Below are 26935 nucleotides of genomic sequence, written 5' to 3' on the forward strand. Positions count from 1 at the left end.
GTCTCATGCCTAGGGATGTCTGGATTTTGTAAAATCCCTCCCGTGCATATTTTGTGGATTGGGTAGTGTCATTTATTCTGGCGGCCGTTCACAGATGGATTTGAATTTTTTTCGTTATGTGGAAAAATACACAAATAATTCCATAAGAGGGTTTGCAACAATTGACGTAATTCCTATTAGTACGGAACATTTAGCATATTGTCCCCCAATCCATTAATCTTTTCTCTGTGTATATTTACCAGTCTCAGCAGAAAAGTATTTTCCTACGAATAAATTTATGTAAATTTCAAGAAAGTAAAAATAAAGATCTGGAAGTCCACGGACTCCACGCGGCCAGAAGAGGCCAATCCGCAGCGGATTCTGCAGGTCGGATTCTTAGAAATCTGAACTCAGTTTAGTCCATCTCAAATTTCTCCAGCATCCCTACTCATGCCTGCCATTGTTCCAACCTCTCCGGTTGTTTTTCTCTTTAAAAATAGGTACCTGTCCCCTAGAACATCATTTTTCTGCTATTTTCTTGGGGGATGGTTACAGTCTGAGGTTGCTTAGCTCAGCTACTTCACAATCCCTGCAGAGACATCTCAAGTTCATTCTTCCCTTTTTGTGGTACACTGTGGTGTGAGGCAAAAGTTCATGGGCATTGGAAATGAGTGAGAATTAGTACTAGGGAAAAGAAGGGTCAAACTGAGATGAAAAGAAATGTAGCAGTTCCCTAAATATATTTAGGCTTGTTTTTCCCAAAGAAATAAAAAGGAGCAAACAAATTGAAAACAATGTCCGCTGAAAAGCAAATATATTTATTATGCACTTTCATATACATAAGGATTTTTGCTTAATATAATACAAGAAATAAAATAAAAATTTTACAATGTGAAATTCAATGTACATTATAGGCTATTTACAACCCAGTCCAGGAAAAGAAGTCTTATCTGCGCACCATGTAATTTGAAGAGTTCCAATGGAGGATAACGAGCACAAACAGACATTTGCATAGCAGCAGAGCTGACAAGAGAAAATGATGCTTTAAGTAAAAACAAAGCAATTTTCCAATACTGATCATGACGAGGGCTAAAGGGCACTGCTATACCTTAATATGTTAAATTTTAATTTACCATTTACTTCCCTTTTAAGACAGTTTCCTTGGCATGCATGTGGTACAGATATTAATGTTCACCAGTCCTTCCCCATGTCTCCCAGTCATGAATTGTGACACATTCCCTAATTTCCTCCAGTGATAATTTAGGACAATATAGGGAAAATAAAGTTGAAGATAAAGCAGGACGAGAGATACAGAGATTTGTGGAATGGGAAAAAAAAGAGGGTCTCGAATTATCCTAAATTATAGCTGATCAGTCTTGCCAAGTTACGGTTTAACAGAACTGAAGAACACCCAACAATTTAAAAACACACACACCACAGAATTGCCAATATTCAGGGCAATTTTACCTTTCTCTGAGAGGCCACAAAAGCCAATAATATATTAAAATCATATATTTAAGTAATGTGGAAAAATCTCACACTCTTGTCAAATTGATATTTTAAAACAGAGAAACATGCTGTATGCCAAAGCATCTCTGAAAATGTTTAGGAACGTTTATTTCAGTTCTCTGAAAGGCAGCACTTTCCTGCTGACCTTCTTTTGGTTGATTTCTGTGCTTGGGGATGTTAGCCGCACCAGCTCCTTCAAATGTTACAATTGTTCCGCTGAAAATCAAGAAGGCTTCTGGAATGCATAGCCTCCTTGTTAAAATGGCCAGAAATTGTCATCATTGAGTCACAAGGTACATACCGTAATAAAACAATACAATTAAATAAATACAATTACAGCAACAGCCAAGATCCAGAGAGAAGGCAACCTTTAGGGATGTCTTTCTACAGATCAAAACATATGTCTACTAAGGAAGAAGAGCTTTATTCTTGTGCAGTATTGCTAACACCCAGTACTTAAAGTTTGGAACAAGTTGGAGGTAACATTTTGGCACTCTTATTATACCATTTAGCAACATTCTTACCTAAGGGTGCTTCCGGACAAGGCTTTTATTGTGCAATTGCCCTGCCTCATTCACAGAATTTTACAGCGGGCCCAGGTTATCGTCATCTTCAATTGACAGCCCACCCATGTTTCCTGCTGCTTCTCCTGTCTTTCCTTAAACACCTGTTGAGGAGGAAAAGATGGAATAGCTACACAATGCCCTGTGATTGGCAGCGGCAGAAGCTTTCTGTTGGAAATGCCCCAAGTATTTATTTTTTAAAAAAACTCATCAAATTTACATCAGCAATTATAAGTAACTATTGAAATACTCATAACTGTGATGGGTGGGGTGTGTGCAGATGGAGGTATTTCAACATTGCAGGAATCCCTGTTGAGGTGGGGTGTCTCTCTTTGGGTGCTTCCAGAGGATGCCCAGCACTACCAATTAGACCGAAGGCACTGTGCAGCTATTCTGTCTTTTCTTCCTTCATGGATTTTCTGCAGTAAGGAAGAAGATGGAAGAAGCCGTGGGAAAACATGGAAGGGTTACATGTGGAAGACATCATTGACTAGTCCCCCTGTAAATGTCCATGAATGAGGCAGAGCGATGATGCGATAAAGGCCTCATCTGGAAGCACCCTTTGTATTCTCTCTGTGCAGAATCACATTTCATCTCCCTTGTGGCAGGCCATCTACTGTCAGGCCTATAGAACGGGTTTTGACATTATGGCAGTAGCCCCATGTGCAGAACTGTATTTTCACTGTATGAAAGTGAATAGCTGCCATTCCTTATTGTGGGGAAAAATAGAGGTGACCTTGGTGACACCACTGCAGCAGAGAGATAAAGGTGCATCCTACCCCTAGTGTCACCTACAAATGAAGTCTGCTCCTATTGCCATAGCCCTGTCCTGGTTTTGCTTTCCTGGTCACATGAAATACGGTGCTGGAGACAATGTTTGATATAGACAGATAAATCCTGCTGCAAGGCATCTTGGGACACCTTTTTATACACAACTATTGAACTCCAAGCACCTTAAAAATAATTTGCATTTAAGAAAGTAGTAACTCAAGAGTTTTTGAAACAGCCTCTTTTACAGATTTGTAGATGCAAGTGCACCTTGGACTATGACATTTGATAAATTATCAAGACTACGGGTAGTTCAGAGTTTGCAATATACATCTAATCCAAAGATAACATTAACAGGTGGCAAACCAATCATCTGAAAAGAGAGATTATGTATCAGTGCCATGGGCATGCTGCGAACAAGACAAAGAGCAGCTGCTACCAGAATGAGTGGGTTGTTATTCCTACTGTAAGTACAGGGTGGGCTCCTGGGGGCAATGCCAAGGCCCTCTTCTTGCCAAAGGCCCCCAAAGATTTCACTTTTGAGCCTCAGAAGCTGCCCTAGGAGTTGCGTCTTAGGTCCATCTAGCCCAGCCCTTTATAAAGGTCTTGCTCAGCCCTTTAACCAAAATCCTTTAAAGAGAGGATGCAAGGGATTGAGCAAAGCTATGGCTCTCCTATAGGTAAGCCTAAAGCAAAGGGTTGGCCAGGGAATGGTGTTGGAAGGTGCTAGAGCCTCTGACTGTGCCAGCTACCTCTATTCGCCTCTGGAAGGCAGAGATATACTTTCACTGAATGGGGAGAACTGGTCTTGAGGCCTAAGAACTGTTCTTTCACAAACCCCCTTCAAAATGAGTAATGGGAGCAAGCGATTGATGAACTGAACTATAGTCTTTTATCCGCTACTGACCAGGGCCAAACACAAGTACTGCATTTAGCAAATACTGTCACAAGAATAGTCTTTTCTTATGAGAGGCATTTTAACTACACAGAAATACATTGCAGCAGTGCAAATGCGATTTAAGGTGTACAGAGGAGTAGGGATCAGTTTACAGGTTCAAAATCAGTTCTACATTATGTGTTGGGAGTGACCAATGTTGCCCACGTGCCCATGATCACGTGAAGAATGTCGTGTGTGAGCCAGCTCTTCCACAGATACCACTGCAGCAATCCAGGCCTCACTGGCTGGGACTGCAGAAGTGATTTTTGAACCACCACAACCAGTATTACCAATTGCTGCTGTGGGTGCATCTATGGGTGTGCCAATTCACATATTCTATTCTACATGCAAATGGCACGTATCCCCTTTGGGGATATAGTTGGGGCTTTTTGTGTGGATTTGATCATGTAAATCCACATCAGAAAGACAAAAAGCCCTATGGCACCTTAAAGGTTAACTAGCTAAAATGTTGCTGCAACAAAAAAAGAGAAAAATAGCATTTAATTGCCGTTAAAAGGGCTTAGTAAAGGGAATTCACAAGTGACTGGGTCAAGGTGGGAAGGGTTGCTTTAGTCTTTAAGGTGGCTCAGGACACTCCTTGTCTTTTTGGCTGTATGCAGTTTCTTATACTGCATTAAAATAAAATAAATACAAGAAGGCATTGCCTTTCAATACAAAGTCCACGTGGCACATTTACACCCATCGAGCCTTCTTGAAAAGGAAACTCAAATTTGTAGCTCTTACAGTTTTTCAGCTGTGTGAGGAAAATACAGCATTTACCTCGTTTTGCTACTAAAGAAAAAAGAAAGTGCTTATTCTGTGTATTAAGTACAAAGTACACAAAATAAAATTTCTGAAGCACAGAAGGTTACATTAAGAAGGCAGCCTTAAAACTTTTAGGCACATTACAGTAATCAAGGTAACTGTACTGCAGCGATCACATTTGTAATTTTCAATGTGGTTCAATAAGCAAGACATGCTTTTTTATCTCAGCCCAGCTGACAAACCATTCTAGGCGGAAGCTCTTCTTTTTATTTACGGTGTCATGGAGCTGCCTTTAAAAAAAAAGAGAAAATTAAAATGTTATATTCCAGCTAGAACATCTCAAACCTATGATAAGCAATTGCTTATGTCTGATGTACAATTATGATCACTGAAAATCTTGTAGCTTAACTTGAAGTTTGAAGGTGTCTTTCCCCCCCAGGAATTGAGTTTGAGATGAAATTAAAAGGGCTGAAAAGTATTCTCTGATATGTTAGTGCCAAAAAAAGGCCTCCTGTGTCAAGTTCTCCACATCTTTCCCATAACATTTAGCATTACTTTTGCCATAACCTAATGTAATTACCCCACTCTACATAGACCTGGTTTGCACATAATGCCAATTCCTGGGTTAAACCACCCACGAATTGGTGTGACTATATGGGAGCAAGTGAGTGCACTGTCTCCTGCCTGCTCGCCACTTCCACTTCGAATCAGCTTTTGGAAACGTGACGTGTGAACCTAGCACTCTGGGTTGTTGAGGGTTAAACAACCCAGAGTTTTAACCCAACAACAAACCATAGGTTAAACCTCTGGGTTCCTGGATTATTTCTGAAACTGGAAGCAGGAGCCAGCATGCTCATTCGATCTCACAAACAACCCATGGTTTGTTAACCGTGGGTTGTTTGATCATGTGAACCAGGCCATTACCGACAGATGCTGGTGGGAACAGAAAAACACGCAATGCAAAGATGCTATTGAAACGTAATAAAAAAAAAAGGCAAAGGTGTCCCCAACCAGTCGTGTCTGACTCTAGGGTGTGGTGCTCATCTCCATTTCTAAGCCGAAGAGCCAGCGCTGTCCGAAGACGCTTCCGTGGTCATGTGGCCAGCATGACTGAACACCGAGGTGCACAGAACGCTGTTACCTTTCCCGCCGAAGCGGTACCTATTTATCTACTTGCAATTTCTTGCCTTCGAACTGCTAGGTTGGCAGAAGCTGGGACTGAAGACGGGAGCTCACTCCGTCATGCAGCACTCAGGTCTCGAACTGCTGTCCTGCCGACCTTCCGGTCTGCAGTTCAGCATCTTAACCACTAAGCATGTCCAAATGTTATGGTGGTACTGGGAAGATGAAACTGGGCTCCTGCTTTGGCATGAACTGTGTGCTGTTGCTAATGTGTAGTTTTGCCCACAGCAGCCTTGTAAGTAGCTTGAAAGTGAATCTTTTACCATAGGGAAGTTTTGGTGACTTCTAACTGCATAGATTTCACACATCCCACATGCCTTTAAGCCATCAATTCATTACAGGTGACTAGTAAATATTTTGGTGGGATACTGAATTTTATGGATTCATAAATAGAGTTAAGACATTCAGGAGTCTTAACTCTATAGAAAACATGTTAAATAGTTAAAAAATGAAGAAAAATGTACTTTCATAAAAAACACAGCTTGTTCTTAAAACAAAAAAAAAAGCATACATATACAGTCAGGGCCAGAAATATTGGAAGAAGGATAACTGTTTTGGCAGTTGGCCTCTGTACACCACCACATTGAAGTTGAAAGGCAACACACCCAGATGGGAGCGAAGTCAGATTTTCAGCTGTAATTCAAGGGGTTTGACAAAAGTGGGGCACTAACCATTCAGGAAGGACAGCCAGTGGCATACACACAACCCCATCGTTGGTGGCTCATAAGTAATGGAACAAACCAACATCATTTCAAACTGAAGGATCGCCTTTAATACCTGGATGAAAATCCTTTGCAGTCAATGACCACCTGAAGTCTGGAACCCATGGACATGACCAAATGCTGAGTTTCCTCCCTTGAGATGCTTTGCCAGGCCTTTTCTGCAGCTGCCTTCAGCTGCTGCTTGTTTCTGGGTCTTTCTGCCCTTAGTCTGGTCTTCAGTAAGTGAAAAGCATGCTCTATTGGGTGGAGATCAGGTGACTGACTTGGCCATTGAAGAACATCCCACTTCTTTGCCTTGAGAAACTCTTGGGTAGCTTTCGCTGTATGTTTTGGGTCATTATCCATCTGCAATAGGAAGCGGCATCCTATCAGTTTGGCAGCATTTGGATGGATCTGAGCAGCAAGTATAGCCCTATACACTTCAGAATTCATCCTGCTGCTTTTATCAGCAGTCAGGTCATCAATAAACACCAGTGACCCAGTTTCATTGGCAGCTATACATGCCCATGCCATAACACTGCCTCCACCATGTTTGACAGATGATGTGGTATGCTTTGGATCATGGATTCCTTCTCCATACTTTTCTCTTCCCATCATTCTGGTACAAGTTAATCTGGGTTTCATCAGTCCAAAGAATCTTATTCCAGAACTGGGCAGGCTTTTTAGGTGTTTGCTGGCAAAGGCTAATCTGGCCTGCCTGTTCTTGAGCATTGCCAGTGGTTTGCACCTTGTTGTGAAGCTTCTGTATTTACATTCATAAAGCCGTCTCTTGACTGTAGATGTTGATAATGACATGCCTACCTCCTCAAGAGCATTCTTGACCTGGCTAGATGTTGTGAAAGGGTTCCTCTTCACCATGAGCAGAATTCTGCGGTCATCCACTTTAGTTGTCTTCTGTGGTCTTCCAGGCCTTTTGCTGTTGCTGAGCTTGCCAGTTAATTCCTTCTTTTTCAGGATGTTCCAAGCTGTTGTGTTGGCCACTCCCAATGTTTTTGCTATCTCTCTGATGGGTCTATTTTGTTTCCTCAGCCTAATGATGGCCTCCTTCACTCACATGGACACCTCTTTGGACCTCATGCTGGGAGTTCCAATGAACAGCTACCAAATGCAAATGTAACACTCAGAACCACCTCCAGGCCTTTTGTCTGCTTGATTGGTCATGGGGTGCCCAGGAAACAGGCCACACCTGGCCATGCAGCTGCTTGTCAGCCATTCGTTCCATTACTTATGAGCCACCAACAGTGGGGGGGTGTGTATGCCACTGGCTGTCCTTCCTGAATGGTTAGTGCCCCACTTTTGTCAAACTCCTTGAATTACAGCTGAAAGTCCTGACTTTGCTCCCATCTGGGTTGTTTCCTTTCAACTTTAATGTGGTGGTGTACAGAGGCCAACTGCCAAAACAGTTATCCTTGTTCCAATATTTCTGGCCCTGACTGTAACACTGCATGACCCTAACCTGTACAGAGGTATGGAAATCTCCCTCGTATGGATACCTTGATCCTTCAACTCTGATGACTATAGGCTGGTTTTCAGGTAGCTCCTTTACTGTTGCCTAAAGTTCAGGTCAAATATGTTTTCATCACGCTGATAATTCTGATCTGATAATTTTTACAGCAAACTATAGTTTGACTCTGCAATCCTATGCAAGTTTGCACAGATGTCTCACTGTATTCAATACAGCTTGCTGCCAGGTTGAGTGTGCATAGGATTCCAGCCTAAATAAATTAACATATTATACAGTTTTACTGATAAGAGTTCATAGGCCCCAGCGTAAACATATATATTTTGATAATTTTATTTCGAAGGTATTGAAAATTCCACATCAAGTATATTAAGTTCTCAACTACATGATCCAATGTAGAATCATGGACTTGGAAAGGGACTTGCCTGAGTATGTGGCTGGACTAGATGACCTCCAAGATCTCTTCCATTCTATAATCTAGTCCAGCCTTCCCCAAAATGGTGCCCTCCATATGTTTTGAACTTCAGCTCCCATCAGCTCTTGCCAGCCTATGGTAATCCGGCCAATGCAGGAATTCTGGGAGTTGTCATTCAAAAAAATCCAGAGGGCACCAAGTTGAGGAAGGCTGACCTAGTCCAATCCCCTGCTCAAGGCAGGAAATCCAATTCATAATGTCATTTAAAGTTCTACTTCTATACTTTCAAAGCCATGCAGCTAGAGGTTAGGTACAACATACACCTATCATTCACCAACTAGCCAGAGGTTGCTGACAAAGTGGCATGACAAGGAGGAATTGGCCAAAGCCCTTGAACAGGAAATGAGGCAGAGGACCCACACATTTACCGGCGGGCGTTGTGCAGTGGTGTTGGAGAGAAGGCTGGTGATCTCTATGTAGCCATGGTCCGATGAGACCAACATGGAATTACAGGCCAGTTAACAGCCATGTGCCTGTAAGGTGCCAATCTAGCTGCTCCCTGTCTCCAATGCTGCTGCACAACAGTTGCTGGTAAGGACATGGGGTCTTCTCCCCCTTGGCTGCCACCAATGCCTATTTGCATCACCACTTCACTTGACACTGCTGCAAGTGGCTCACCTGTTACAATGGTGTTTCCTTCTTATAGTTGAAACTCGGGTCATTTCCCTCAATTTGAAGTTTTAAGGCTTGCTTAAGGCTTAACTCCGTCTCTGCAGAAGGGTAGCCTTCCAAAACCTCCTGATGCCCTCGATCCTGTACTGTTCGTGGGACGGAAACTCTACCAAGAAAAACCTGATTGCTCTGAAGATGGTAGTTCGGATTTGTCATTATACCATTTCTCTTTTTCTGTTCGCCACTTTGCTGGTGGATCAGAAACTGCTGTTGAGATCGACAAACTTCTTGCTGGGCTGGAGGGACTAAAATTGTACACGGAGTGTCAGCGGGCATCGATTTAAGGGGCACACTAGCCCCACATTTGGTGACAGGTATCCGTTTATCAAACTGAGTCATTTCATATTCTAGAACTTTTGGCTGAGAGGAGGTGCTCTGCTTCACTTTTTTCCCAGCAGATCCAGATTTGCTGGAGTTTTCGGTTTTCCCCGTTTTGCTTGCTTTCGTCGATTTCAAGCTGGGTTTCACTTGGCTCCACTCAAATTCACTATTTGGCGAACTATGATTCTGACTTAAGGAATGAGTTGTGGAAGAAGGAGAAACAATGGACTGCCTACTTCTACTGCGGGGCAATGAATGCTGCTGTATTTGTTCCGTAAAGGACATATTGTGGAAACTATCAATAGGTACTGTCTGGGCAGTTGCTGTAGATGAAGTTGTGCGAAGAGAAGAGTTTTTTGAGCTTTTCAATGAATTATTGGATAAAGAGGACTTCTGCCGATCAACAGTAGAATCAGGAGATTCAGAAGGAGAACTAAAGGCATGAGCCGGCCCATTAGACAAGCCACGCAAAGCAGGCTGTGTATCTCCCCCACCAGTGCTCCCTGAACTATTTGATTTTAGGGTTAAGGATTGCATTTTTGACGATACCGACTGCAAAGGTTTTTGCTCCATTGTATGGACCGGAGAAGGAGTGCAGCCATTTAGACTAGAAGCACCATATTTTTCCAGTAATTTAATTATCTGTGTGTGCCCATTTTTTGCAGCAACACGCATAGCTGTGCGTCCAAACTGATCTGCATGATTTGGATCAGCACCATGTTCCAGTAAGATCTGCACAACATCAATGTGCCCTTCTTGGGCTGCAATACAGAGGGCAGTAGCACCTTGGTTACACGTATGGTCAACTAGGGCCCCACGCTCAATCAAAAACTGAACTACTTTGACATGGCCCTGCCATGCCGCAGATTGCAAAGCTGACCTTTTCTCATTGTCTGCTGCATTCACATCAGCATGGGACGTTATCAGCATCTGTACCATCTCCACGTGGCCCTGCCAGCAGGAAACATGGAGTGCTGTTCTTCCTTCAGCATCACTAGCTTCTACATTTGCACCATTTTCTAAAAAATACTCAGCCATTGTTAGTTGATTCTCTAAAGCCAAGATGTAGAGCGTTGGCCGGCCATCAGCATCTTTGTAGTTCACATCAGCTCCATGGCTGAAGAGTAGTTCAACTATATCTCTATGGCCTTCCAAAGCAGCAACACGGAGGGCATTTCTCCCATCATAGCCTCTGTGATCAATGTTGGATTTATTTTCCAGTAAGGTCTGCACACAATCATAGTGACCTTCCTGAGCAGCCAATATGAAGGCTATGCGTCCATCATTATCAATCTCATTTGTTCGAGCACCTTGTTCTATAAGTGCTTCACATATTAACCTGTGTCCTTCAAAAGCTGCCATGTGCAAAGGTGTCCATCCTGCATCATCTCTATGATTTTCATCTAACCCTCTATCCAGCAGCGTCCGGACTACTTCAACATTACCTTGGGCAGAAGCTATGCTAAGAACTGTCCGTCCTTCACTATCAATGCTATCCACAGCCGCCCCCCAAAACAACAGAGTATTTACAACAGAAGCATGGCCCATCGAAGCTGCAGCGAGAAGAGGAGTGCGACCGTTGTTGTCAGTATGATCTACATCTGCTCCGCCTTCCAGAAGCAAGTCAACAACATCTACATGTCCTTCATAGGCTGCTACCAGCAGTGGAGTCATGCCATCTTTGTCACAATGATCCACTTCAGCACCCCGGTCAATTAAAAGGCTCACAACTGAAGCATGTCCCTTACTAGCAGGTACACAAAGAGCAGCAACAGAGAGAGCAGTCCTTCCATCCACATCCTCATGGTTTACCTCTGCCCCATGGTCCAGCAGATGCTCCACAATCTCTTTATGTCCCATGTATGCTGCCGCAATTAAAGCAGTTCTACCTTCATTATCCGCCTTGTTGACCTCAGCCCCATGTTGCAACAGGTTCAGCACAATATCCTCATGTCCTCCCCAGGCTGCTGCTCTCAAGGCTGTTCGACTGTCAGCATCTGCACAATCCACTTTTACTCCAGCATAAAGGAGCGCAGAAACCACCTCAGTATGCCCACCCCAAGCTGCAGATCGTAGTGCTGTCCACCCATCATGGTCAGTATGATTTATGTTAGCACCACATCCAATCAAACAATTGACAACTTTGGTGTGTCCCTGCCGAGCAGCTAAAGTTAGTGCTGTCTGCCCATGTGCATCTTCAATTTCTAAATCGGCTCCTCTAGAAACAAGCAAATTGACCACATCAAGATTGCCGCTATATGCAGCATTAGCCAACAGTGTTCTCCCATTTGAATCACACTGGTTTACTGAAGCACCATTATCCAATAATGTTCGAATGGAATCTTCTCTTTCTAAAGCCTGCCGCACAATGCAAGATGTCCGATCATCCTCACTGTTGACATGAGCACCAGCTTTTACTAGCAACTGTAAAACTTCTTGTTCTTTGGGGATCAACGTTGACAAAGAATCTTTGACAGGTGTACCATTCCAGATCATCCACAAAGCCAACTCAGAGGTCTCCAGTTGCAAATTTGAGTCAATTAGATGCAAAGCAAATTCCTGTGCCTCCAGTGGTGTTAAATCCTTGGCTCGACAGGTGTAACTCATGGCTAGCATTCTGTGTCCTTCTGCTGCATTACACAAATATTTTTGTGTACAGTGTTTTACATCCAGCAGCCATTCTGCAAAACTGTAGTGAAAAAGGATCTTTGTGTTTCCAAGTCCATCAACAAGAACTTTTGACAGAACGTCTAGCTTGCGCTGGAAATCCTCCATAGATAATGCCATGTTTTTGGTCCACACTGCATGGAACAATTCAACTGTAGTCAGTGGTCTGCAGGCAGCAAGGATTACATTCAGAATAGGTTGGACCTTTGCAAACTGTTTTCTCACAAAAAGTCTCTGACAAAGCCAAAGGTAGAGGCCATTGAGTGTTCCTGGGATATCTCGGATTTCTCTTAACATGATAAAATTTTCTACTACTCCATCTAAGACACGCTCTAGATACAGAAAACATCCACTGCTTTTAATGTGAAGCTGATTCAGCATTTCTGCGGTTTCTTTTGTGAGATGTTGTCTCAGCGCTTCTTCTTGATCTAAGCGATGAAGAATATACTGTTGAACATCTTTCACAATATAGGCCTTTCGGAGATCATCCAGACTTATTTTTCGAAAGCCTATAAAAAAAGTAAAGAGAGGAGAAAAATAAACAATTCTGAGATTTAGCTTCAAAGAAGCTTTAGTGGCTATGCATTATAAAAGCCAGCTGCATAGAGACATAAAATACCCTGCACACAAAGTTCAAGGTATTTAAAACATGCTGGGAGCAATCCTATGTGGATCGATGGTCGCCTCCGAGCCTGGGAGCGACCGCCTATCCAGTGCAGGGCAGGAGGAGAGGATGTCCTCCCTGCTCCCACAGCCCTGCTTTCGCAGCTAGGCCACCAATTTCCAGCACTTCCAACCTCCCCGCCCCGCCCCCAGAAATGCCCTGTTTCCCCTGCTCCACGCTGCTCTTCTGAGTGCGGAGTGCAGGTCCGATCCACGCTGCCTATGAGGCGGCACAGGAGGGGGTGGAGGTCGGTTCTCTGGGAACTGGCCTATCCTGTGGCCATCTAGCCTCTGATTAGTGGCCATGGGATTGCGCCCTAAATCACAGTAATGTAAGTTACTATTTTTCTATGCCCCGATCCACAGCATTGCCAGCTCTCCAAAGCACCAACAGGGTTTCCCTGCTCATTTCAATGGAAGGGACAACTCTGTGGGGGCATGTAGCAGCTCCTTCCACTTAAGTGAATGGGAAACCTGCTTGTCCAGAGACTGTCCATCTCCATCTCAGGTATGGAGATATTGTATGTATTCTCCCCTAAATGAAAAACTGTTGAATTTACCAAACTAGAAAGAAAGCTTGAAATTTAGCTTCTCCTACCATGGTAAGTCCTGAAATGTATGCATGGGCACAATGCAAACAAATGTTTCAAAATGTGAACTTGACATGGTGAGGTTCTCCCCATCTGAGAATTCTGTCCATGTGAAAATAACAGTATGCAAAAAATGCATGTAAGAATCAGCCCTAAGGTTTGCTCTGCAACATCTTGTACAAACAGCTTATACTAACTTGGCTTAATTGGTTTAGATTTTAGAATATATATTCAGATAAAAGAATATATTGTGTATTCATAAAGAAACATCAAAAGTTAAGGACCAAGGTATAAATCTTGACCTCAAACAAGTTTCCCCCTTAACATATTGAATAAGCTTTAGTAAAGACAGAAACAATTATAACCTTCCAGGGCAAATACATCAAGAGCACGTCATGAATTTTTGCTGTCTTGTTACCATGCAATGAAACACAAAGTACAGAAGGAGCTAATGCCTTAATAAAAGGTAAGACAGAATGCAAGCTTTTATGATCATAATTCTCTTATTTGGTTAGAAATGAAAAGTAGAACAACCCAGTGCATTGAAATAAAGTAGCTTAAGTCAGATCATACATACTATAGACTCCATAGAGTGCAGTCTGGCCAAAGTTAACCACTTTTAAAACACTGCTGAAATTAATGGGACCCCAAAAGATTTAACTTTAGTTGGATGTTGTACATAGTTCACTGTGCAAATATTACAGTCATTTTGGGTATAGCATTTAAATAAAAAAGCACTTCACATATCAAATGCCACCAATGGTTTATTTACATAACGGGAATCTGACAGAGGTTCCTATATTTAACCAGCACAATTGTTATATGTGGCAGGAAAAGCTTATATTTAGGAGTTTTCATTGAAAATGCGATTGCATGATTGCAAGCCTTTAAAAAGCTACTGAAATATCACTCTATGAGCTATGCAGTATATGATTGTGCAAATGAAGGGTTTCCCTCTAAAGCATGGGTGGACTGATTTGAGTCTTACTCTGCCTGTTTTTAAAAACATACACACAAAAACTAGAATTTGTGTGGTTCAACACTGTGTTTGCAATTTATCACACAAGAGTACATATTCAAGATTGCTTAAACCAGAGTAGTTGTACCATAAGTGATCTTGAATCTGCACTTTTGTTTATGAATATAAATGCCTTGCCATATCAGACCCAGGTCACTTAGGACGCAATCCTATGCATGTTTACATAGAAACAAATCCTACAATTCCCATGCTGGCTGGGGAATGCTGGGAGTTGTAGGACTTGTTTCTGTCTAAACATGCATAGGTTTGTGCTCTTAGTCCAATATTCTTTGTATAAATACCAGCAACTAACATGTACTATGTGGTCTATTAGTATACCATGATCTACCTCCTGCTCACCTTTGCTATATAGTGGCTACTTTCAAACCAGAGAGTTTAATAAAACTCATTAAAAAATAATCACAGATGTTTCTTTACCTCTCCTTGTATTTCTTGTTGTTCTTAAGAGGCTTGGAAACACTATTTCCCTAAAAATTGAAGGGGGTTGTTGGTTGGAGGGATATCCTGCTGAAAATGTCATTAGGTCTACCTACCCACAAAAATGCACCAGAAGGACAGAATGATTTGATGATTTGAGTTCAGTGTTGCTGTTTGCCCTTGGAAATAGTGTCAGATTTTGGCATTCCTCCCAGAACCACTTCTTTCAAACCCAGAAAACATAATACAGTCTACACGTACTTTTCTGGAACCCGTTTCCAAGTGAAAGAAACAGCAAATTTTCAAGCAGATGCATATAAAACTGCTTATATACAGCTACTGCAATCTCAGCCCTCTTTCTGCAATCAACTAACTTCAGCTATTTTGGCTAGTAATTTGCATACAGTTCTTGAGAGTCAGCTAATTGCTAACATCTTTGGTTTTCAAGCCATAAATGGTTGTTAAGGTCCAAATTATCTTTGGGTAAAAGCAGTTAAACGTTCAACAATCCAGCCCTGTTTAGGGCCATACAGTCAAGAAACTTATTGTTTAAAGTACAATTGTTTTGAGTCATGTTTATTTTGTTGCCGGCACACTCAATCAAAGTGCTCTGCTCTCCAATAAAGTTTTTTTTTGGAGGCCTTATCATGGGATAAGAGAGTTCAAATGCAACACTCAGTTTCTATGGGCAAGAGTACTGAAGTGATGAGAGCAAACCCGAGATTTTTTACACTTGGTGAGGAGACTACTGGAATTTAGGGTGTCCCAAAAAAGGGTTGCTCCAAGGTTAGTCATCTGCTGTGTGGATTCACTAAGTATGCAGCTAACAAGTTATAAAGGACAATCTGATGCTGGATGGACATAGTCAATTGCTCCCAAATCCTGTGAAAGTAGTGAACAGATAGGTATCAGCCATACCTGTCCACTACCAGATGCCCTCCAATAAGCACTTACTACCTGATTGATGAAAACATCTATGTACTTCATCCTCAAAATGACACACTTGAGGCAGATTATCAAGGTTTGCATATAGCTTAAAATTCCATTGACTATGCACCAAAACCAAGACTGCAGGACTTATTCCGTTAACTGTGATCACTCTGCAGAACTGCCACAGAACTGAGATGCAATTAAAAATTTGTTTTTGAAAATGAATTTACACAGTACTGGCTACATATGAAAAAGGAATGGAAATACAGTGGCAATTCATCATAGTCAACTTATACAACAGAATCATCCTAAAAACAACATTTGCCTTGAAGTAACTGAATTGAGGAAATGAGGATCTATTGAAGAACTATAATTTCTCCGAAGCTCTTTAGTGTTCAGACAAGAGCATAAATCTAATACTTTAGTTTACATCAGCCTTGCCCAAACTGGTGCCTTCCAGATGTTTTGGACTACAACTCCCAGCATTTCTGACCATTGGCCATGTAAGGGACCAGTTTGGGAAGTCTGGTTTACATGAATCATCTACATACAACAAAAGATAATTTGTTAAGCTACTTTGTGTTGTACTTAACTGAGAAATCATTAGGAATGTGTGATCCAAGTGCAAGTCAAGTAAGAATGAGAGGCACCTGCAGCTATAGGACATGTGGATCAGCTAGAGAACTTCAGGAATGCATCTTTCACTGCATGGAATGGTGAACAGCTACTCTGTCACTAGAACACAGTTATTTGTGGGAAAGAATGAAAACAGCTTAACCCGGCAATATTCTCTAGCCGTTTGCCAAGGGCCAGGCTCAATACAAGAAATGCTTTACATGGCCACAGGGCTAACACATACAACCATCCACGTCACTTGCATTTGCCAATAGATGGCAGATTCATCCATAGCTTATTAAATGCAGCAGCGAAACCAGAAGAGAAAAGGTAACTAGTGGGGGACGAGAGATATGTTATAGTCCCTGTTTTGGACCGTGCCACCCATGCCCATCCCGTTAGCCCCCAGTCTGCGGTATCAGTTTAGCAACAGTCAGCACTGGCACAGTCTCTGTGTGGTTTGCAGTTGGCGCTCTGATTCAGTATTCCTGGCGCTCAAGAACATCTCCATCTGGAAGCACGCTTAAAACATAGCTTAACATGTTGAGAGAAAACTGTTTTGTATACACATGTGCTGGCTCTCAGTCTCTCCCACACATAGGCATAGGCACACCTACTCCATCACCTAGCTATTATTATTACCCAACTCTGCTGATAGCCGAACATAGATTTAAACACTGAATCAGTTTTAAATTTGTCAAACATATCTAGGCCTTGAACAAGTCTGAACAAAATTCTGCAAACTCTCTTGCCAACCACATCCCACACGCACGAGAAGACATTTACATTAGGCTTACAAGGACAATAAAGATCAAAATATTATGGGAACGCTCAATCTGTTGCAGAACCTATCTCATGAATTCTTGAACTCAGCAAGTCAGGGACAAATGGCACAACTTACAATCCCACGACCCAGCTTCTGCATTGTTCAGATTTTTCCTACGGCACATCATTTTCTCCCCAATAGAAGCTCCAAAATGGTTTCCTTGAGTTATTAAATTTGCTTTCAGCTCTGTAAACAAATCCATTCCAAATTTAGCTTCTGTTATCTCACAGAGGATCATTCTTAGAAGTATCTGCACTATATGGATTCTATGAAGTATTTCTTTAGGTTTTTTTTTTTAAATTGACACTGAAAATAAAAACGTAGTCCTGTGGCACCTTGAAGTCACAAGTAGATATTATAGGATAAGCTTTTGGGGACATAATAAATCTGTTCATCGTTAAGGTGACAAATACTTTCATTTTTCTTTAAGAGACAAACAAGGCTATTCCACTGGAACTGTAACGCTATCTTGGATCAGTTTGCCTCTTCATCCTTAGTATTAGGGAAAATTCCAAGCCAGGCAACCTTCATCACATTTCTCCTTCACTCAATGCATCTTAAATATGTAATCTAAATGATGGAGCATTATTCCAGTGCTTTAAGTATGAATTATTTAAATTGTCAGTCTAAGCTCATCTAAGTAGAATTAGGCATTTATATTAACATTTTATGCATACCTCCTCATAAGGAACTAATCTCTCAGCAGTGAAACATTAATCAGAAAACTAAAGCCCCTCCTTTAACATGGCTATTTGAGCGAGGGCAGAAGCAACTGCAGCCTGTACCCAAGTACGCCTGCAGTAGCAGAGTACAAGAGAATCTGCTAGAACAGGCAGAGGTGGTGTCAATCAGAGTGCAGGGTGGTGGTGGTAAGTGTTCCTCTAGACCAGCCTTCCTCAACCTGGCGCCCTTTGGACATGTTGGACTACAACTCCCAGCATGCCCCAGCCAGCATGTCTGGCTGGGGCATGCTGGGAGTTGTAGTCCAACATGTCCAAGGGACACCAGGTTGAGGAAGGCTGCTCTAGACCCTCCAGGAAGAAAAAAGTTTTAAAAGCAATTCCCTCCGTCATTCCCCCTCCAGCGCATCCCATTTTTATTACCTCTGTGGCAGTGCACAACACTGCTGGCTGCTGCCACCCAACACTCTGGACACCTCTGCTTCATTTTTTCATTTGCACATGTGCGGAATCAATCTTTCCATGAATACATGAGGAAAATATGGAGGCCAGCCAGTCCGGCGATCTTTGTTGTAGAGAGGAAGTTATTTAAAAAACAAAGGAAAAGCCTGTCATCTGGATGCAGCAGCCAACCAGAGCAAGCTGAGGAACTTTCAGGGTAGGGAGTTAGAACGGGCCGTCCAAGGAATTCATTATGTTATTCAGCTTGATTGAGCTGTGGCTCCACCAGTAAAAATCCCTATGGACGTGGCATCCTGCAGGTTTGCACCAAAAAGCGGGCCAACTCAAAGTGCTGGTGTGGGTCTGCTGCACTGTTTCTGGTAAACAACTGCTTGCTTTTTTAAAGATGTAATTTTCTGAGCCTGCAGCGTGTCCCCTGGCTTTCCCATGTTCTTCTGGCTGGCCACAGTATGGCTGGTGCTTGCTGGCTCCTCAGCTGGTAGGACTCGCTCGTGATTAATGGGGTATTTTGCTGCCTGATGCTTTCTTTGCTCTGCTCTTTGGGCTGGGTTTTCTCCCTCCACCTACGATTTGTGCTTTGTAAACTGTATTGTTGAGAGTTTGTGTGTTTAAGTAAATTCTTTTAAAATGCATTTGGGAGGACCAAACTACACATTCCAATCGCATTGCGGTAGCTCAGGCTATTTTTCTTTATGTTTGTGTAAGTGTGTGCAGTCCCAATCTGGATTGGGACCATGGCACTTCAGGAGAGGAGGGCTTAAGGTTCCTCACCCACTCATTTCCCCCCCTCAAATTCCATCCCCCCCACTGACCATCTTTCTTTCTTTTGACTCCCTCTCTCCCCACAAGGTGTGTGTGTCTGGAATTTCTGGGGGAAGATGGGTGGGAGAGGAAGCTTAAACCCTCCTCTCCCAAACTGCCATGGTCCCAATACAGATAGGGACTATATGTACTGACACAAAAGTAAAGAAAAATGGTAACCTGAACTACTGAGCAACACAATTAGTGGGGCCATTAGAGGCAGTCAGACAGCATGCTGGTCTCTAGGCTAGAGAGCGTGCATTGGAGCCCATTCTGTCCAGACTGAGTTTTGTTCCAGATGATCACTACCAGTATGTTGTGTTGGTGCTTTTGTTGTTCTGCTGTTTGCGACTGATCATTGATCTTGGCTCTGCTCTCTGTGTTCCACCTATATCGTCCTCCTCCTCCTCCACCTATCTGTATGTATTTCTCTCCGTTGGCTTGCTTCTGATCTCTCATTGCTATTTGTTTCTGTTTAGTTTACACTGTCCTCTCTTTCTGCTCTGCTTATACTCCTACTCCCCTTCCTTGCTTCAGAGAGCTGCAGCAGCATCAATCTTTACTATTTCTTGTTTGGTTGGTTAGTCTCTCTGTGTATTTTATCTTATGGCTGCAATAATTAATTTAAACAGCATTGTTTAGAATCCCTGCTAAAATGATTTTTTACTGTGAGCTCTGTATGGAGGGTGTTATATGCATTTAAGTCCATGTCCTCATGGTGTTTAAAAATGCCAACTTCTATGCCTTTTATGTCACAGTATCAGCATGTCCTCCCATTCTTATTCCTAGCAATCCTAGGGGCAGCTCCACTGTTCCAGTCCAACCTGTAACCCCCACATGACCTGCTCTAGCCCAATATGAATGTCTGCAGACCACTGCCCCATCTTGGTACTCTGACCATGCAGACACTGACTTTTCCTCTCCATCTGCTTTTGTAACATTGTGCCTGATGAAGAGATCTGAAGAGCCTGAAAGCTTGCGCAGTTTTTGTGATCTTTTGGTAGGAATAATAAAGGTGCGGCACTAATGTGAATTTTGGAATGATGATGATAACCCCCATAAGCCTGTAGATGTTTTTCTCTCTCCTTTTAAGTCACTGCACAGTACCTCGTTTTTGAGGTGCTTCGTCGATAATAGTAATAATAATTCATTATTAAAGAGAAATACACACAAAAGGAAAGGCAAAACAGAAGGAGAGGCAGGGATTGATAGTCAAAGACTAGGGAGAGGAATATCTTTTCAGTGAAATTACAGTTGCGGGGGGGGGGGAGTGGGGAGAGGCGCATGGGTTTCAAATGCAGTCTGTCTTGCCCAAAGGGTTTACCCAGAAAACTCACCACATAAGAATGATTAACTAGATTAATCTAGCCCTTTGAAACTGGGATAAATTCCTGAGCAATCAATATTATCAGGGGACAAAACATGAGGAATGCAAAGTGCAGTAAAGTGCATAACAAAATAGCATGTGGCATATGCACACCTTCTGTTGCTGTGTTGGTAACCGGTAGTGGTATTTTGCTCCACGGGTATACACACAGCAAAATACCCTCATGTGGGTTTGTCACATGTTATGATGTACAGATGGCTCTTCTACACACATGAGAAAGTTGTCCTTTGGTTGCCTCAGTGTCTTTTGAGCACCTTGAAAGAAGGAGAACTTATGTGAATCTGCCTTTGTTATGTCTTTAAAAACTCCTTTGCTGCATAGATGGCCAACTTCTATGCTCCTCTGCCTTTTGTTTCTCCAGTACAATGGTGACCCCCTTGGCTCTGCCCATGGTGATCCCTTGGCTCTACCTATACCAGTGGCCCATACTCAGCTCCCCTTCCCTACTACTCACCAGCTGCCACTGAGAACATGGCTATTAATTTTAGAATTGCATATGTGAGACTTTTATAGGCCTAAACAATTAAGATGTAATTCTTTTCAAACCTATTGTGCTTCCCAGCCTGAGATGACCTCTAAAAGCCTGTTCAGATGCAACTTTGTGAATACACAAAATGGTGGTTCCCCTTAATGCTTAAATGTTTCATTGGAATGGGCATCCATGCAACTCATTCACCAATGGTTCCATAAGCAGAATGTTACAGTCAAGTTTGTTTTGAGCTGTTAACAGCTGGGAGGGACTGTCTTCATAATCCAAACTTATCTTATACACTGGCTGGGGAATTGACCACATTTGGATTAAACCAACATCTGAGATATTACAGCAGAGCTCCAAAACTCAGAAACACCCAGCCTGCTCCTTCCAAAACTAAACATCCTGGTGTTTAGGAGCCCTAATTACTAAAATCTTCATATAATCTTGCAACTGAGTTTATCCAACTTGAACTTCTATTCTATTCAGTTATTTTAAATGAATGTATGTCTACCACAATCCTATGCATGTCTACTAAGAAGCAAGTCGCACTAGGTTTATTATATATGAATTCAATATACATGAATTGGGAGATGCAGAGTTGGATTTAGAGCAAGTTAATACGCTTCAATCCCATGGACCTAAATTTATCATGACTTACCTGTTCACGTGAATTTCAATGGGACTGAAGTGCAACTAATATGCTGTTTCTAACCCATTATGTTTCCTTCCATGATATTTGGAGTTTGCTGTAACAGAGACTTGGAAAAGATTTCTTTAAATAAGTTTCATAATGACTCATACTGTAATACTGATTAAACTTAAGCAAGCTGGCGTTAATAGCTGGAAAGGAAGGAACACAAGTGTCTGCCAAGGATGACCAAACTGCAGCCTGGGAATCTCATACAGTTGTTCAAGAAGAACAGCTTTCAAGCAGCCCAAGAAAGTAAACAGAAGCTGACACAGCATCAAACTGCCAATGGCTTATCAGATGCAGTAATAGTAGCAAACCCAAATGACCACTTCAGAACAACGTAGCAAAGAATATGTACGTAATTCCAACATACCTCAGAAAAATGTTAGTGGAGCATACACTTCCTCTGCACATCAGTATTTGCAACTCATAAATGCATGCATGCATTTAAGCTTATGGGATAATTTTTGGGCCCTTTTCTCCGCCCCCCAGCTCCCAGCAAGTCCAATATACATGTGGTGGCATTCCAACCACAGAAAATGCAAATGGTATGAAGTCTACTCTAATACTCATATGTTAAATATAATTTAAGGACATGAGCAATTAAATTTTGTTATTGGTATGAGCGACCCAGAACTCTACGCAGAAATATATCTTTAAACAGATCTTTCTGTAAGGAGGATATCATACAATTAGTGTCTATCGTCTTGGGAAGGAGCCGTAGTGCAGTCAGTGATAAAGCACGTCTTACTGCCGAGTGCCAAACCCTGTGTGTTTGCAGTCAAACAAAGAAGTCAGTCTCTTAGGAAATAGCCTTTATTATGTGAATTAGTCAGATCAACAGTATTTCAGGTTATAGACTTCTTCAGCCTCCAGCAGCCTAGAGCAAAGATCTCTAACTAGCTTTGCACAATGCTACATAGATGACCCAAAGATCTCTCTGATGGATGCACTATTGCTATGAACGTTTGCATGCAGTATGAAACCTGAGGGGCTTTTCTAGTCCAGCCTTCAGAGAGGGTCTTCCCCTAAGGATCTCTTTTGATGGGCCAACTTTGTAGAACAGCTTACTTCCTGAAGTTGCTCCTCCCTCTTAACCTGACATCTGATTCTGGCATCTGTCACTCCCAACTCCTCCCACCTCATAAGATCTTGTACTCCCACAGATGGAGAAGTTTCTGTTTGGCTTTGGACCAACTGAGTAACTGGCATATGGACAGATTCCTCTCTTCCACTGTCTCCCTGCTCTATGTCCTGATACTCTGGTAACTCCCCCACCACTTTGCCCTCTTCTTCATCGGACCCAGAGTTGGTTGTCATGCTCTCTTGAGATGCTTCTGTAAAGGTGCTGGGCCCAGTCCTTACACTTATGTATAGAAGGTCCAAGGTTCAATCCCTAGCACCTCCAAAAATGTTGGAAAATGGGCAATATGAAAGGCTCCTGCCTGAGACTCTGTGTCAGGACGCCCTAGCTGCCTCTTGCAGTCCCCTCCAATAGCCAACTCAGGCCACAGGTGATGAGGATTCTTTCCAAGGCTTTATTCCTTTATTACTTTATGACTCTTTCAGATACTAATCACTAGTGACTAAGCAAGGAACTGCACTGGGGATAGATAACAGAGTAGCCTAAGCTCCAGGTAAGGCAGTTGGTCCCTGTTTGAAGGAGAACCACGGGAAGACCCTGAACTTATGGGCTAGGGAGAGTTCCTCCCTCTTTCCCTTGGGTCCTTGGGACGCGACCGTTGTTTGCGCACCAAACGAGCGCTACACCTCCTTTCCGCGCCCTCCATCTGTCGTCGCCCCCTGTGTCTGCGCTGAGCATCCAGCAAGCCCCCCCTCCAGTGCTCTCTCGCTGCCAGGGTCACTATCTATCCCAGGAATGCTGGCAGGAGGAATCTCTGCCAGCTGCTGTGCTTGTGAGAGATGAGCGAGCTCCTCTCCCACGGATTGCTGTTCCTCCTCAGAATCAGAACTGCTCTGGGGCAATATGGGCTCAGTTTCCACCCTGACATCCTGGAGCTCCACTGCCCCTCAGAGTAGACAATACTCTGAACAAATAGTCTGAGTTGGTATAAGGCAGCTTCCCATGTCATTTGAAACAATATAATGCAGGATGTTGTGTCTATGAACCTCATTAATAGTGGTACTTCACATGTCACTAGCTAATCTTTCTAGTGCAAAGAAAAGAGGGGAAATGGATTTGCCCTTAAAACATTTGGCTGGTGAGAAACTAAATCTGCCCTTCAGCCCCGGAGATGCGCCAATTAGATCAGATACACATTAGTGAGGAAAGGGGGCTGCTTTAACGCTAAAGCCAGAATAATGTTAAGCACCTTAGGCCATTTTCAGAGTTTGTCAGTGTCATAATTAAACTGCTAAGTTTTTGTCTTCTTTTATGGTGAGCTTTAACTTGAAAAATCTCTTTGGGGCATCTGCAACCACCCTGTTTAATGCAGCATAAAACCAGGATGAACTATTTGCCTACACCTGCAATTTCAATTTGCTTTCTTTCCTATGTAAATTGGATATAGTGCTCCTCAAACAATGGTGCTACTATTCTTTGTCTTTGTTTCCTTAATTTGATCCCCTGGTTTATCTACTTAATTCATGCCATTGTTTCATCTGAACAATGAAGATGATTGGAGCAAATTTTATGCTATGATTTTTGTGGTGAGTGTACACTGTACACAAATTAGATTTAATTTGCACTTGACTAGTGATACCCAATACTAGTCTCTTTAATTAGAATCTAAAGAGAAATATATACATGCTGTTCTTGAGTTGAATTAAAATAGTTTTATTATGTATATTTTTCTCTAATTACAACATTGTCGGTTCCTGTGGAAAAAACATACACTCCTACTAGCTTACCCTTATCTATAAAGATAAGTAATACATTTTGTTTATCAAGGACCCAATAAAAGCTAGGCATCGTAGACTGCGTTAAAGAGACAGTGGCCTGGCCTTTAACCACCACCACAGGGAAGGGGGAATTATGCCTGGGACTATGGCACATGGAGGTAGACATTTAATTCTTTCCTGCTGTGAAATGGCCCTGATGAACACTGCCTCCCTCCTCTCGCCCCAACCTGCTATTTGCCCCTGGGAGGGAAGCTGCCTTTGACATTAATAGCAACTCTACTCCCAGGGGGAAATAGCAGGTGCGTGTGTGCGTGTAGATTAACTCCCCTCCCCACGCACCATAGTTTTAATCCACACACACACACACACGGCTGTTATTTAAGAATAATATGTATAGACATATTAAATGCACCCATATAATTAACATTTAGTTTAACCCTAAAAATGCATTGAGGAGCAAAAAACAAACAAACAAAAAAGGTGCACCACACTATCTTCCTGAAAAGCAAAAGGTGAAAGATAAACTCAACTGCTCCTGCAACCCTAAGGACCTCGGATAAAACTAAATTTCAGGCCGGGCTGATATACTGCCAATTCCTGAAAAAATTCTATTTGCCCTTTGCACTTTTCCAAGTTGATATAAATCCATTTTGAATGTGATTGACCAGAATTAGTCACAGTATTCATAAAGATGACCCTGCCAGTGTACAGCGGTATTAATAGTTTTCCATCTCTACCTGAGAGGTTCCATCTAAAACCTATAAAATCACATTCTGTTTCTTTGCAGTGCATCACACTGATGGCTCAGTCATCTTGAAATAGACAAGGATCTGCCACTTCCTTTCCTCTTCCATCATTTGCTGATAACAATCAAACTATTTTATTTTTGTGTCCCCCCAAATGCATTGGCTTGGATCCAGAGCCTGCCTCTGGGGATAGAAAAGCTACGCGTATCCGCAGAAAGCTTCTGATCCAGCAGAACATTTCTGCTGGAACGAAAGAGGCGGCAATCTTTGTTGATTCCCTCCCCCTGCAATTTCCTATGGTCCCCCAAAATCTGCTCCAGGGGTTGGGGAACCCTCCAGAGGTGCATGGGAGGCAGCGGACTGGGAGGGGAAATTGACAAAAAAAATCCCCTCCTTCCTTCCTTCCTTCCTTCCTTCCTTCCTTCCTTCCTTCCTGCCAGTCATTTATTTATTATGAATACTTATATACCACTTAATATAATAAAATCCCTAAGCAGCTTAGAGTTTCCTGAGTGGACCTGTGCTCAGGGAGTACTCCTGCTGGTGGGAGAAAACCCTGTATCCAACCCATTATTTTCCACTTTGTATTACTGAACTGGCATTTTATCCATGTTACATGATTTCATGAGATCTTCCAGTTAGTCCCACTTCTTCTTAAGGTGCTATCTCCTATCTCCTATCATTACAGTTATTTTTGTTTTCGATGCTGCTGCTTTGAATAACTGTATAGAAGTACAGCTAAACCATTCCCTCAAATTCTTTAACCATGATATTCATCTTCTTCCCATTGATCTTTTTCCTTCAATTCTCCTTTGCATAGTAAGTTGGAGTATGGTATATTTTTCTCCTTGGATAATATGACCAAGGTATTGTAATTTTCTTCTCTTGATGGTATTTATTAGTTCTGTTTGTTTGCTTACTGTACATAGTACGTTCTCATTTGTTACTTGATAAGCCCCACATAACTGCCTAATCTTTCCCTATATTAACACTGCATTGGTACTTCCCTATCTTAACACTACCATGCAATCTACCAACAAACACATGTCTATGTCCCTCCCCAAATAAATAATGAAAATATATCAGTTAAATAGGTCCAGACTGTGGGATCCCATTAGTACTTCTCTCAGACTTGAATGTTTACCTTTTAGCGGCATTCTTTGCCCTTCAGGGCTTGTTTACATGAGATCTTATCTAAAATAACCACCTCTGACCTTACTTCAGTGCAGCCTAACTAGAGTAGGGGATGCAGACACCATCCTGAAACTGCAAGAGTTCAAAGCAAGGAGATCAACTTGAAAATATTCAAAGACTTTTGATCGACTTCGCTATTCATCTCAAGATAAGCGAGTACATAAACAGCAGGGTTATCTCTGGTGGATGGAGTCCGCATTTCCATAGGGATCTGTGAATGACCCAAGAGAGACTGGAAGCAACATTCAATATTGTCTTGTTTGCATAACAGACTTTAACTCTGTACTGTGTGCCATGCTTGCCCCAGAGACCTCCCTATGCGCAAGACTCGTCTCCTTCATTGACATCTGCATAGCAATGGGCCTCAAAATGGGAAGGCTGGAACTCCTCCCTGGACAAGACATCTTTCACCAGATCAACTTGAAATCCCAGAACTTCAAAATGATTGGGTTTTCCTTGAAACTCCCCTACAAGGAGGAAGACGGACCCATCTCAGCCTCTCCCAGCAGGCTCACTCCCTTTTTGCCACAATCAT

At 42.4% G+C, this 26935-nt stretch overlaps 1 protein-coding gene across 3 annotated transcripts in view; it reads right to left on the minus strand.

Moving 5' to 3' along the window:
• Positions 1–418: 418 nt before the first annotated feature.
• ANKRD50 (ankyrin repeat domain 50) overlaps positions 419–26935 on the minus strand; it is a 70577-nt gene continuing 44060 nt past the window's right edge. For all 3 annotated transcript variants that reach the window (XM_084855989.1, XM_084855988.1, XM_084855990.1), the window contains 2 exons: positions 8981–12531; positions 419–4811 (listed from right to left, as the gene is read on the minus strand). In XM_084855989.1, the coding sequence (XP_084712115.1) occupies positions 8984–12531 (3548 nt within the window). In that variant the 3' untranslated portion in view covers positions 419–4811; positions 8981–8983. The remainder of the gene's footprint in view (positions 4812–8980; positions 12532–26935) is intronic.

This window comes from Heloderma suspectum, chromosome 5, assembly GCF_057233095.1.
Source record: "Heloderma suspectum isolate Gila_16-S chromosome 5, 16-S_ref, whole genome shotgun sequence".
NCBI classification, from domain to species: Eukaryota; Metazoa; Chordata; class Lepidosauria; order Squamata; family Helodermatidae; genus Heloderma; species Heloderma suspectum.